Genomic DNA, 14,137 nt, shown 5'->3' on the forward strand with positions numbered 1-14,137 from the left:
TATTAGACAGGTAGTAGTAGGCCAAACATTTTGTTGTTGATTTTGTTATTGTTTCTATTTTCTTCTGTTCATAATTTCTCTTAAATTCACATTTCTCTTTTTAGAGTACACATCAGATTTTCGTTGCAAGTAACAAAATAGGTAGTAAAAAGGTTACGTAAATTAATGGATTTAATTTTCATGTTATGTCTTCAATCAAACAAATTACTTAAGTAGCACTAGGATAATTAAATCAGTTTAAATTTGTGTTCATTTAATTACTTCACCATTCTCCATGAATTCTATGAGCAAACAAATATTAGACAGGTAGTACTAGGCTTAATAATTTGTTGTTGTTTCTATTTCTTCTGTTCACAATATTTCTTAACTTTACATTTCATTTTTTAGAGTACACATCAGATATTTGTTGCAAGTATCATAAATGAGTTTACGTAGTATAAAGGTTACATAAATTAATGGATTTAATTTTCATGTTATGTCTTCAATCAAACAAATTACTTAAGTAGCACTAGGATAATTAAATCAGTTTGAATTTGTTTTCATTTAATTACTTCACCTTTCTCCATGAATTCTATGAGCAACCAAATATTAGACAGGTAGCACTAGGCCAAATAATTTGTCGTTGATTTTGTCATTGTTTCTATTTTCTTCTGTTCATAGTTTCTTTTAAATTAACATTTTTTTAGAGTACACATCAGATGTTTGTTGCAAGTAACAAAATAGGTAGTAAAAAGGTTACGTAAATTAATGGATTTAATTTTCATGTTATGTCTTCAATCAAACAAATTACTTAAGTAGCACTAGGATAATTAAATCAGTTTAAATTTGTTTTCATTTAATTACTTCACCATTCTCCATGAATTCTATGAGCAACCAAATATTAGACAGGTAGTAGTAGGCCAAACATTTTGTTGTTGATTTTGTCATTGTTTCTATTTTCTTCTGTTCATAATTTCTCTTAAATTCACATTTCTTTTTTTAGAGTACACATCAGATTTTCGTTGCAAGCAACAAAATAGGTAGTAAAAGGTTACGTAAATTAATGGATTTAATTTTCATGTTATGTCTTCAATCAAACAAATTACTTAAGTAGCACTAGGATAATTAAATCAGTTTGAATTTGTTTTCATTCAATTACTTCACCATTCTCCATGAATTCTAGGAGCAACCAAATATTAGACAGGTAGTACTAGGCTTAACAATTTGTTGTTGTTTCTATTTCTTCTGTTTATAATTTTTCTTAACTTTCCATTTCATTTTTTAGAGTACACATCAGATGTTTGTTGCAAGTATCATAAATGACTTTAGGTAGTATAAAGGTTACATGATTTAATGGATTTAATTTTCATGTTATGTCTTCAATCAAACAAATTACTTAAGTAGCACTAGGATAATTAAATCAGTTTGAATTTGTTTTCATTTAATTACTTCACCATTCTCCATGAATTCTATGAGCAACCAAATATTAGACAGGTAGTACTAGGCTTAATAATTTGTTGTTGTTTCTATTTCTTCTGTTCATAATATTTTTTAACTTTACATTTCATTTTTTAGAGTACACATCAGATATTTGTTGCAAGTATCATAAATGAGTTTACGTAGTATAAAGGTTACATAAATTAATGGATTTAATTTTCATGTTATGTCTTCAATCAAACAAATTACTTAAGTAGCACTAGTGTGGCGACTCTATGCACTCAGTCTCCCTCCAGCATAGTTGCTGGCGTGTAACAGCCCGTGGGTGACCTAATTAATGTCACACTCGAGTTAGCACACTGTAGTTGACGAAGCGTACAATTGCCTTTTTCTTGCGTACGTTTTCATCGTGGTTACGCGGTACATGTTCCACCACTTCTTTGAGCGCCTCATACAAGAATCATCGCTACATCTGGTGACCCCTGCAAGTCCAGAAACGACATTTCTGGACAACAAAAGAATATGACGGAGGAAAGTCAAGCAATAACGCAACACGCCGTTGCCCTCAAACTGCCTTCGTTCTGGTCTGCGCAGCCACGTGTCTGGTTCCAACAAGCTGAAGCGCAATTCGCATTGCGCAATGTAGCGATTGACACTACGAAATATTACCATGTGGTTGCAGCCCTAGATCAAGACACCGCAAAACGTCTTATCGATCTATTAGAGAATCCACCGCAAGATGGAAAATACAACGCCATTAAGCAAAGGCTCTTGAGCACTTTCGGTCTTTCAACCCAGGAACGAGCTTCTCAGCTGCTTAACATGCCCGATTTAGGAGACCGTAAGCCTTCTGAGTTAATGGATGACATGCTTGCGCTTCTGGGCTCACACGAGGCGTGTTTTCTTTTTCAACATTTGTTCCTACAGCGCCTGCCCGAGGATGTCCGCGTTATTTTAGCAAGCGAGGAAATGACCAATCCACGCCATTTAGCCCAGCGGGCAGACACGCTTTGGCAAGCAAGCAGCAGTCGGACAAGAATGACTGTTTCAAAGGTTAGTTCGTCAACGCCTTCACGCAACCACGAAACCCATTCAGCTAATATCAACGACCAGGGTCTTTGTTTCTTCCACCGCCGTTTTCGAGAGAAGGCGCGCAAATGTGTTCCTCCATGCAACTATCGGGGAAACGACCGAGCCGGTCGTTGATACTTTCAACGGCCGGCATTAAAACCTGTCTTTTCTTTACTTGGGACCGCACATCCGGTATCAATTATTTAGTCGACTCTGGTGCCGAAGTAAGCGTTATTCCGCCAACCGGACGTGACCGCACAATACCCATCCCCGACAAGAAACTCTTGGCTGCCAACGGAAGCAATATACGCACCTACGGAACTAAGGTACTTCGCCTCAACTTGTCCGCAGGCCAATTCACATGGAAGTTTTATATTGCTGAGGTTTCCCGTCCCCTACTTGGCGCAGATTTTCTACGGGCTCATTCGCTTATGGTCGACTTTAAACACTATCGTCTGGTAGATGCGAAGTCAGTCTACGGCACTCCACGCAGCAAAACAGCGCAGGAAGCATCCCATGTCATTGCTTCGACTGTTGAAACTCCGTACTCTAAGTTATTAGCCGCATATCCGCAACTCACTACTCCCCAGTTTACACACGCGATGCCAAAACACGGTGTGCACCACTACATTTCTACCAGCGGCCCTCCAGTCCATTCGCGCGCACGTAGGCTTCCGCCGGAAAAGCTCGCAATAGCGAAAGCTGAATTTCGTGAAATGCTTGACATGGGGATCATTCAACGGTCGTCCAGTCCATGGTCATCGCCACTCCACATGGTACCGAAATCGTCAGGCGGATGGAGACCATGTGGAGACTACCGACGCCTAAACGCCTGCACCACCGCAGACCGTTACAACATTCCGCACTTACAAGATTTCACGGCACGCCTAGCAGGAGCTCAATTGTTTTCTAAAATTGATTTGATTCGTGGCTACCATCAAGTTCCTGTGGCTCCAGAAGATGTTCCCAAAACAGCTGTAATTACTCCCTTTGGGCTTTACGAGTTTCTTCGCATGCCATTTGGCCTAAAAAATGCAGCTCAGGCATTTCAGAGGCTAATGGACACAGTTTGTCAAACCCTTGACTTTGTGTTTGTTTATCTGGACGACATCCTGGTTGCCAGTCACTCAGTAGAAGAGCATCGCGATCATTTGAACAAGCTTTTTCAACGGTTGTCGAATCACGGCCTTGTCATCAATCAATCGAAATGTCAATTCGGAAAATCGCGCATCGATTTTCTCGGTCATCGCGTGGATAAAAACGGTGCCATTCCTCTGCCCGACAAGGTTTCAGCAATTACACGGTTTCCACAACCTATAACAATAAAAGGTCTACAGGAATTTACAGGTTTGATTAATTTTTATAACCGCTTTATTCCCGCTGCAGCCCGCATTATGAGGCCGATTTATCAAGCGCTTGCTGGCAAACCAAAAACGCTGGTATGGACAAACAGTTTGGATATGGCTTTTAAAGCAGCTAAATTAGCGTTGGCTAATGCTACCTTACTTACTCATCCTCAACAGCATGCGAAAACGGCTATAACGGTCGACGCTTCGGAAACTTCAATCGGTGGGGTGCTGGAGCAGTTAATTGGGGGCATATGGCGACCATTAGCATTTTTTAGTAAACAATTAAGACCACCCGAAATTAAATATAGCGCTTTCGACCGTGAACTGTTAGCTTTACACTTAGCTATCAGACACTTTCGTTACTTCCTTGAAGGCCGTATCTTCACCGCATTCACGGACCACAAACCTTTAACTTTTGCATTTGCAAAGATTTCAGATCCATGGTCCAGTCGCCAACAACGTCATCTTACCGCTATATCAGAGTTTACGACGGACGTGCAGCACATCAAAGGAAAGTTCAATCATGTTGCAGATGCACTTTCTCGCGCTACAATCAGCAATGTACACAGCGCCACTGTCGACCTGGACTACAGCGAGCTTGCGAAGGCGCAACAGGTACAAGAGGTTCAGGTTTATCGAACCGCAGTTTCTAAACTAAAACTAGAGGATGTCGCCATCGGGCCAAATGGCCTTACGCTTCTTTGCGACACCTCAATGGGCAACCCACGACCAATAGTACCACAATCTTGGCGCCGAAAGGTTTTTGACGCCATCCACGGTTTGTCTCACCCTTCAATCCGGACAACCCGACGACTCGTGGCTTCCAAATTTGTATGGCACGGTCTCAATAAAGATGTTGGCTTGTGGACCAAACAATGCACATCTTGCCAAAAAGCGAAGGTCCACCAACACGTGCGCGCACCCTTACAGCATTACCCATTGTCGAACGTCCGGTTTGCCGATGTGAATATCGACATAGTCGGCCCGCTTCCACCTTCTCAAGGTAATGTTTATCTTTTAACTATGGTTGACAGATACACGAGGTGGCCTGAAGCAATTCCGATGAAAGATGCAACAACCATCACCTGCGCGAGGGCATTTGTTTTCAACTGGGTGGCACGATTTGGCATCCCGATAAATGTTGCATCCGATCGCGGCCCGCAGTTTACATCGGAGCTATGGTCATCGGTAAACAAACTGCTCGGCATCAACCTGCACCGCACCACTGCTTTTCACCCACAAGCCAACGGCCTCGTAGAAAGGTTTCATCGCCATTTAAAAAGCTCCTTAATGTCGCGTTTAACAGGTCCCAACTGGGTTGACGAGCTACCGTGGGTTCTTTTAGGAATTCGAACAGCTCCAAAAGAAGACTTGCAAACATCTTCATCAGAGTTGGTTTATGGCTCGCAAATCACAGTCCCAGGAGATGTTCCAGTTCGGCAGGCTGCACCCCCTCCTCTAGATTTCCTGAAACACCTTCAGGAGGCTATTCGAGCGTTTACCCCGGTTCCAATGTCACGCCATTCCACCCACAGGCCATCAATACCTCGCGGTTTCGAGGACTCGCTCTATGTTTTTGTACGCAGAGGCTCGCACCGTCCTCCACTAACGCCTCCCTACGATGGGCCATTCAGGGTAATCGAACACGGCCCAAAGACATACAAGCTGGATATCGGCGGAAAGGAGCAGCTAGTGTCGGTCGATCGCCTTAAACCGGCGCACTTGGACACGACACATCCGGTTCAAGTGGCGCAACCGCCCCGACGAGGACGACCTCCAAACAAAGCAACAACAGTCCGGTCTCAAACAACGCAAACACAGCATGCGTTTACGCAAACACCGGCTGGACTGCAGGTCCAGCTACCGGCAACTTCAGCCCAATCGGCTTACGCACGCAACAGGCCCCATCGACAAGTTCGGACGCCGGCGCGATACTGTTATGGTTGTCATTTTTCGCTTCTGGGGGGGAGCTGTGTGGCGACTCTATGCACTCAGTCTCCCTCCAGCATAGTTGCTGGCGTGTAACAGCCCGTGGGTGACCTAATTAATGTCACACTCGAGTTAGCACACTGTAGTTGACGAAGCGTACAATTGCCTTTTTCTTGCGTACGTTTTCATCGTGGTTACGCGGTACATGTTCCACCACTTCTTTGAGCGCCTCATACAAGAATCATCGCTACACTAGGATAATTAAATCAGTTTGAATTTGTTTTCATTTAATTACTTCACCTTTCTCCATGAATTCTATGAGCAACCAAATATTAGACAGGTAGTACTAGGCCAAATAATTTGTCGTTGATTTTGTCATTGTTTCTATTTTCTTCTGTTCATAGTTTCTTTTAAATTAACATTTTTTTAGAGTACACATCAGATGTTTGTTGCAAGTAACAAAATAGGTAGTAAAAAGGTTACGTAATATAATGGATTTAATTTTCATGTTATGTCTTCAATCAAACAAATTACTTAAGTAGCACTAGGATAATTAAATCAGTTTAAATTTGTTTTCATTTAATTACTTCACCATTCTCCATGAATTCTATGAGCAACCAAATATTAGACAGGTAGTACTAGGCTTAATAATTTGTTGTTGTTTCTATTTCTTCTGTTCATAATATTTCTTAACTTTACATTTCATTTTTTAGAGTACACATCAGATATTTGTTGCAAGTATCATAAATGAGTTTACGTAGTATAAAGGTTACATAAATTAATGGATTTAATTTTCATGTTATGTCTTCAATCAAACAAATTACTTAAGTAGCACTAGGATAATTAAATCAGTTTGAATTTGTTTTCATTTAATTACTTCACCTTTCTCCATGAATTCTATGAGCAACCAAATATTAGACAGGTAGCACTAGGCCAAATAATTTGTCGTTGATTTTGTCATTGTTTCTATTTTCTTCTGTTCATAGTTTCTTTTAAATTAACATTTTTTTAGAGTACACATCAGATGTTTGTTGCAAGTAACAAAATAGGTAGTAAAAAGGTTACGTAAATTAATGGATTTAATTTTCATGTTATGTCTTCAATCAAACAAATTACTTAAGTAGCACTAGGATAATTAAATCAGTTTAAATTTGTTTTCATTTAATTACTTCACCATTCTCCATGAATTCTATGAGCAACCAAATATTAGACAGGTAGTAGTAGGCCAAACATTTTGTTGTTGATTTTGTCATTTTTTCTGTTTTCTTCTGTTCATAATTTCTCTTAAATTCACATTTCTCTTTTTAGAGTACACATCAGATTTTCGTTGCAAGTAACAAAATAGGTAGTAAAAAGGTTACGTAAATTAATGGATTTAATTTTCATGTTATGTCTTCAATCAAACAAATTACTTAAGTAGCACTAGGATAATTAAATCAGTTTGAATTTGTTTTCATTCAATTACTTCACCATTCTCCATGAATTCTATGAGCAACCAAATATTAGACAGGTAGTACTAGGCTTAACAATTTGTTGTTGAATTATAATTTTTCTTAACTTTACATTTCATTTTTTAGAGTACACATCAGATTTTCGTTGCAAGTATCATAAATCACTTTAGGTAGCACAAAGTTTACGTAAATTAATGGATTTAATTTTCATGTTATGTCTTCAGTCAAACAAATTACTTAAGTAGCACTAGGATAATTAAATCAGTTTGAATTTGTTTTCATTTAATTACGTCACCATTGTCCATGAATTCTATGAGCAACCAAATATTAGACAGGTAGTAGTAGGCCAAACATTATGTTGTTGATTTTGTTATTGTTTCTATTTTCTTCTGTTCATAATTTCTCTTAAATTCACATTTCTCTTTTTAGAGTACACATCAGATTTTCGTTGCAAGTAACAAAATAGGTAGTAAAAAGGTTACGTAAATTAATGGATTTAATTTTCATGTTATGTCTTCAATATAACAAATTACTTAAGTAGCACTAGGATAATTAAATCAGTTTGAATTCGTTTTCATTTAATTACTTCACCATTCTCCATGAATTCTATGAGCAACCAAATATTAGACAGGGAGTACTAGGCTTAACAATTTGTTGTTGACTTTTATGTTGTTTCTATTTCTTCTGTTCATAATTTTTCTTAAGTTTACATTTGTTTTTTTTTAGAGTACACATCAGATGTGTATTGCAAGTAACAAAAATAAATGACTTTAGGTAATAAAAACGTTATGTAAATTAATGGATTTAATTTTCATGTTGCGTCTTCAATCAAACAAATTACTTAAGTAGCACTAGGATAATTCAATCAGTTTGAATTTGTTTTCATTTAATTACTTCACCATTCTCCATGAATTCTATGAGCAACCAAATATTAGACAGGTAGTACTAGGCTTAACAATTTGTTGTTGTTTCTATTTCTTCTGTTTATAATTTTTCTTAACTTTACATTTCATTTTTTAGAGTACACATCAGATGTTTGTTGCAAGTATCATGAATGACTTTAGGTAGTATAAAGGTTACATAAATTAATGGATTTAATTTTCATGTTATGTCTTCAATCAAACAAATTACTGAAGTAGCACTAGGATAATTAAATCAGTTTGAATTTGTTTTCATTTAATTACTTCACCATTCTCCATGAATTCTATGAGCAACCAAATATTAGACAGGTAGTACTAGGCCAAATAATTTGTCGTTGATTTTGTCATTGTTTCTATTATCTTCTGTTCATAGTTTCTCTTAAATTAAAATTTTTTTTAGAGTACACATCAGATGTTTGTAGCAAGTAACAAAATAGGTAGTAAAAAGGTTACGTAAATTAATGGATTTAATTTTCATGTTATGTCTTCAATCAAACAAATTACTTAAGTAGCACTAGGATAATTAAATCAGTTTGAATTTGTTTTCATTTAATTACTTCACCATTTCCATGAATTCTACGAGCAACCAAATATTAGACAGGTAGTAGTAGGCCAAACATTTTGTTGTTGATTTTGTCAGTGTTTTTATTTTCTTCTGTTCATAATTTCTCTTAAATTCACATTTCTTTTTTTAGAGTACACATCAGATTTTCGTTGCAAGTAACAAAATAGGTAGTAAAAAGGTTACGTAAATTAATGGATTTAATTTTCATGTTACGTCTTCAATCAAACAAATTACTTAAGTAGCACTAGGATAATTAAATCAGTTTGAATTTGTTTTAATTCAATTACTTCACCATTCTCCATGAATTCTATGAGCAACCAAATATTAGATAGGTAGTACTAGGCTTAATAATTCGTTGTTGACTTTTATGTTGTTTCTATTTCTTTTGTTCATAATTTTTCTTAAGTTTACATTTGTTTTTTTTTAGAGTACCCATCAGATGTGTATTGCAAGTAACAAAAATAAATGACTTTAGGAAATAAAAACATTATGTAAATTAATGGATTTAATTTTCATGTTACGTCTTCAATCAAACTAATTGCTTAAGTAGCACTAGGATGATTAAATCAGTTTGAATTTGTTTTCATTTAATTACTTCACCATTCTCCATGAATTCTACGAGCAACCAAATATTAGACAGGTAGTAGTAGGCCAAACATTTTGTTGTTGATTTTGTCAGTGTTTTTATTTTCTTCTGTTCATAATTTCTCTTAAATTCACATTTCTTTTTTTAGAGTACACATCAGATTTTCGTTGCAAGTAACAAAATAGGTAGTAAAAAGGTTACGTAAATTAATGGATTTAATTTTCATGTTACGTCTTCAATCAAACAAATTACTTAAGTAGCACTAGGATAATTAAATCAGTTTGAATTTGTTTTCATTCAATTACTTCACCATTCTCCATGAATTCTATGAGCAACCAAATATTAGATAGGTAGTACTAGGCTTAATAATTCGTTGTTGACTTTTATGTTGTTTCTATTTCTTCTGTTCATAATTTTTCTTAAGTTTACATTTGTTTTTTTTTAGAGTACTCATCAGATGTGTATTGCAAGTAACAAAAATAAATGACTTTAGGAAATAAAAACATTATGTAAATTAATGGATTTAATTTTCATGTTACGTCTTCAATCAAACTAATTGCTTAAGTAGCACTAGGATGATTAAATCAGTTTGAATTTGTTTTCATTCAATTACTTCACCATTCTCCATGAATTCTATGAGCAACCAAATATTAGACAGGTAGTACTAGGCTTAACAATTTGTTGTTGAATTATAATTTTTCTTAACTTTACATTTCATTTTTTAGAGTACACATCAGATTTTCGTTGCAAGTATCATAAATCACTTTAGGTAGCACAAAGTTTACGTAAATTAATGGATTTAATTTTCATGTTATGTCTTCAGTCAAACAAATTACTTAAGTAGCACTAGGATAATTAAATCAGTTTGAATTTGTTTTCATTTAATTACGTCACCATTGTCCATGAATTCTATGAGCAACCAAATATTAGACAGGTAGTAGTAGGCCAAACATTATGTTGTTGATTTTGTTATTGTTTCTATTTTCTTCTGTTCATAATTTCTCTTAAATTCACATTTCTCTTTTTAGAGTACACATCAGATTTTCGTTGCAAGTAACAAAATAGGTAGTAAAAAGGTTACGTAAATTAATGGATTTAATTTTCATGTTATGTCTTCAATATAACAAATTACTTAAGTAGCACTAGGATAATTAAATCAGTTTGAATTCGTTTTCATTTAATTACTTCACCATTCTCCATGAATTCTATGAGCAACCAAATATTAGACAGGTAGTACTAGGCTTAACAATTTGTTGTTGACTTTTATGTTGTTTCTATTTCTTCTGTTCATAATTTTTCTTAAGTTTACATTTGTTTTTTTTTAGAGTACTCATCAGATGTGTATTGCAAGTAACAAAAATAAATGACTTTAGGAAATAAAAACATTATGTAAATTAATGGATTTAATTTTCATGTTACGTCTTCAATCAAACTAATTGCTTAAGTAGCACTAGGATGATTAAATCAGTTTGAATTTGTTTTCATTTAATTACTTCACCATTCTCCATGAATTCTATAAGCAACCAAATATTAGACAGGTAGTACTAGGCATAAGAATTTGTTGTTTCTATTTTCTTCTGTTCATAATCTCGCTTAAATTCACATTTCTTTTTTTAGAGTACACATCAGATTTTGGTTGCAAGTAACAAAATAGGTAGTAAAAAGGTTACGTAAATTAATGGATTTAATTTTCATGTTATATCTTCAATCAAACAAATTACTTAAGTAGCACTAGGATAATTAAATCAGTTTGAATTTGTTTTCATTCAATTACTTCACCATTCTACATGAATTCTAGGAGCAACCAAATATTAGACAGGTAGTACTAGGCTTAACAATTTGTTGTTGTTTCTATTTCTTCTGTTTATAATTTTTCTTAACTTTACATTTCATTTTTTAGAGTACACATCATATGTTTGTTGCAAGTATCATAAATGACTTTAGGTAGTATAAAGGTTACATAAATTAATGGATTTAATTTTCATGTTACGTCTTCAATCAAACAAATTACTTAAGTAGCACTAGGATGATTAAATCAGTTTGAATTTGTTTTCATTTAATTACTTCACCATTCTCCATGAATTCTATAAGCAACCAAATATTAGACAGGTAGTACTAGGCATAAGAATTTGTTGTTTCTATTTTCTTCTGTTCATAATCTCGCTTAAATTCACATTTCTTTTTTTAGAGTACACATCAGATTTTGGTTGCAAGTAACAAAATAGGTAGTAAAAAGGTTACGTAAATTAATGGATTTAATTTTCATGTTATATCTTCAATCAAACAAATTACTTAAGTAGCACTAGGATAATTAAATCAGTTTGAATTTGTTTTCATTCAATTACTTCACCATTCTACATGAATTCTAGGAGCAACCAAATATTAGACAGGTAGTACTAGGCTTAACAATTTGTTGTTGTTTCTATTTCTTCTGTTTATAATTTTTCTTAACTTTACATTTCATTTTTTAGAGTACACATCATATGTTTGTTGCAAGTATCATAAATGACTTTAGGTAGTATAAAGGTTACATAAATTAATGGATTTAATTTTCATGTTATATCTTCAATCAAACAAATTACTTAAGTAGCACTAGGATAATTAAATCAGTTTGAATTTGTTTTCATTCAATTACTTCACCATTCTCCATGAATTCTAGGAGCAACCAAATATTAGACAGGTAGTACTAGGCTTAACAATTTGTTGTTGTTTCTATTTCTTCTGTTTATAATTTTTCTTAACTTTACATTTCATTTTTTAGAGTACACATCAGATGTTTGTAGCAAGTAACAAAATAGGTAGTAAAAAGATTACGTAAATTAATGGATTTAATTTTCATGTTATGTCTTCAATCAAACAAATTACTGAAGTAGCACTAGGATAATTAAATCAGTTTGAATTTGTTTTCATTTAATTACGTCACCATTCTCCATGAATTCTACGAGCAACCAAATATTATACAGGTAGTTGTAGGCCAAACATTTTGTTGTTGATTTTGTCATTGTTTTTATTTTCTTCTGTTCATAATTTCTCTTAAATTCACATTTCTTTTTTTAGAGTAGACATCAGATTTTCGTTGCAAGTAACAAAATAGGTAGTAAAAAGGTTACGTAAATTAATGGATTTAATTTTTTTCATGTTATGTATTCAATCCAACAAATTACTTAAGTAGCACTAGGATAATTAAATCAGTTTGAATTTGTTTTCATTTAAATACTTCACCATTCTCCATGAATTCTATGAGCAACCAAATATTAGATAGGTAGTACTAGGCTTAATAATTCGTTGTTGACTTTTATGTTGTTTCTATTTCTTCTGTTCATAATTTTTCTTAAGTTTACATTTGTTTTTTTTTAGAGTACACATCAGATGTGTATTGCAAGTAACAAAAATAAATGACTTTAGGTAACAAAAACGTTATGTAAATTAATGGATTTAAATTTCATGTTACGTCTTCAATCAAACAAATTACTTAAGTAGCACTAGGATAATTAAATCAGTTTGAATTTGTTTTCTATTAATTACTTCACCATTCTCCATGAATTCTATGAGCAACCAAATATTAGACAGGTAGTACTAGGCTTAACAATTTGTTGTTGTTTCTATTTCTTCTGTTTATAATTTTTCTTAACTTTACATTTCATTTTTTAGAGTACTCATCAGATGTTTGTTGCAAGTATCATAAATGACTTTAGGTAGTATAAAGGTTACATAAATTAATGAATTTAATTTTCATGTTATGTCTTCAATCAAACAAATTACTGAAGTAGCACTAGGATAATTAAATCAGTTTGAATTTGTTTTCATTTAATTACTTCACCATTCTCCATGAATTCTATGAGCAACCAAATATTAGACAGGTAGTACTAGTCCAAATAATTTGTCGTTGATTTTGTCATTGTTTCTATTATCTTCTGTTCATAGTTTCTCTTAAATTAACATTTTTTTTTAGAGTACACATCAGATGTTTGTAGCAAGTACAAAATAGGTAATAAAAAGGTTACATAAATCAATGGATTTAATTTTCATGTTATGTCTTCAATCAAACAAATTACTTAAGTAGCAAAAGGATAATTAAAACAGTTTGAATTTGTTTTCATTTAATTACTTCACCATTCTCCATGAATTCTACGAGCAACTAAATATTAGACAGGTAGTAGTAGGCCAAACATTTTGTTGTTGATTTTGACATTGTTTCTATTTTCTTCTGTTCATAATTTCTCTTAAATTCACATTTCTTTTTTTAGAGTACACATCAGATTTTCGTTGCAAGTAACAAAATACGTAGTAAAAAGGTTACGTAAATTAATGGATTTAATTTTTTTCATGTTATGTCTTCAATCTAACAAATTACTTAAGTAGCACTAGGATAATTAAATCAGTTTGAATTTGTTTTCATTTAAATACTTCACCATTCTCCATGAATTCTATGAGCAACCAAATATTAGATAGGTAATACTAGGCTTAATAATTCGTTGTTGACTTTTATGTTGTTTCTATTTCTTCTGTTCATAATTTTTCTTAAGTTTACATTTGTTTTTTTTTAGAGTACACATCAGATGTGTATTGCAAGTAACAAAAATAAATGACTTTAGGTAATAAAAACGTTATGTTAATTAATGGATTTATTTTTCATGTTACGTCTTCAATCAAACAAATTACTTAAGTAGCACTAGGATAATTAAATCAGTTTGAATTTGTTTTCATTTAATTACTTCACCATTCTCCATGAATTCTATGAGCAACCAAATATTAGACAGGTAGTACTAGGCATAAGAATTTGTTGTTTCTATTTTCTTCTGTTCATAATTTCGCTTAAATTCACATTTCTTTTTTTACAGTACTCATCA

At 33.8% G+C, this 14,137-nt stretch overlaps 1 protein-coding gene across 1 annotated transcript; it reads left to right on the forward strand.

The window, feature by feature from the left end:
• Positions 1–1,736: 1,736 nt before the first annotated feature.
• On the forward strand, positions 1,737–5,989 carry LOC146136270 (uncharacterized). The gene is made up of 2 exons (XM_083395043.1): positions 1,737–2,617; positions 5,143–5,989. The coding sequence occupies exons 1-2, from the start codon at positions 1,939–1,941 to the stop codon at positions 5,859–5,861; spliced, it is 1,398 nt and encodes a 465-aa protein (XP_083251169.1). The 5' UTR covers positions 1,737–1,938; the 3' UTR covers positions 5,862–5,989.
• Positions 5,990–14,137: the final 8,148 nt, after the last annotated feature.

This window comes from Ascidiella aspersa, chromosome 8 (assembly GCF_963924565.1).
Source record: "Ascidiella aspersa chromosome 8, kaAscAspe10.2, whole genome shotgun sequence".
NCBI lineage: Eukaryota > Metazoa > Chordata > Ascidiacea > Phlebobranchia > Ascidiidae > Ascidiella > Ascidiella aspersa.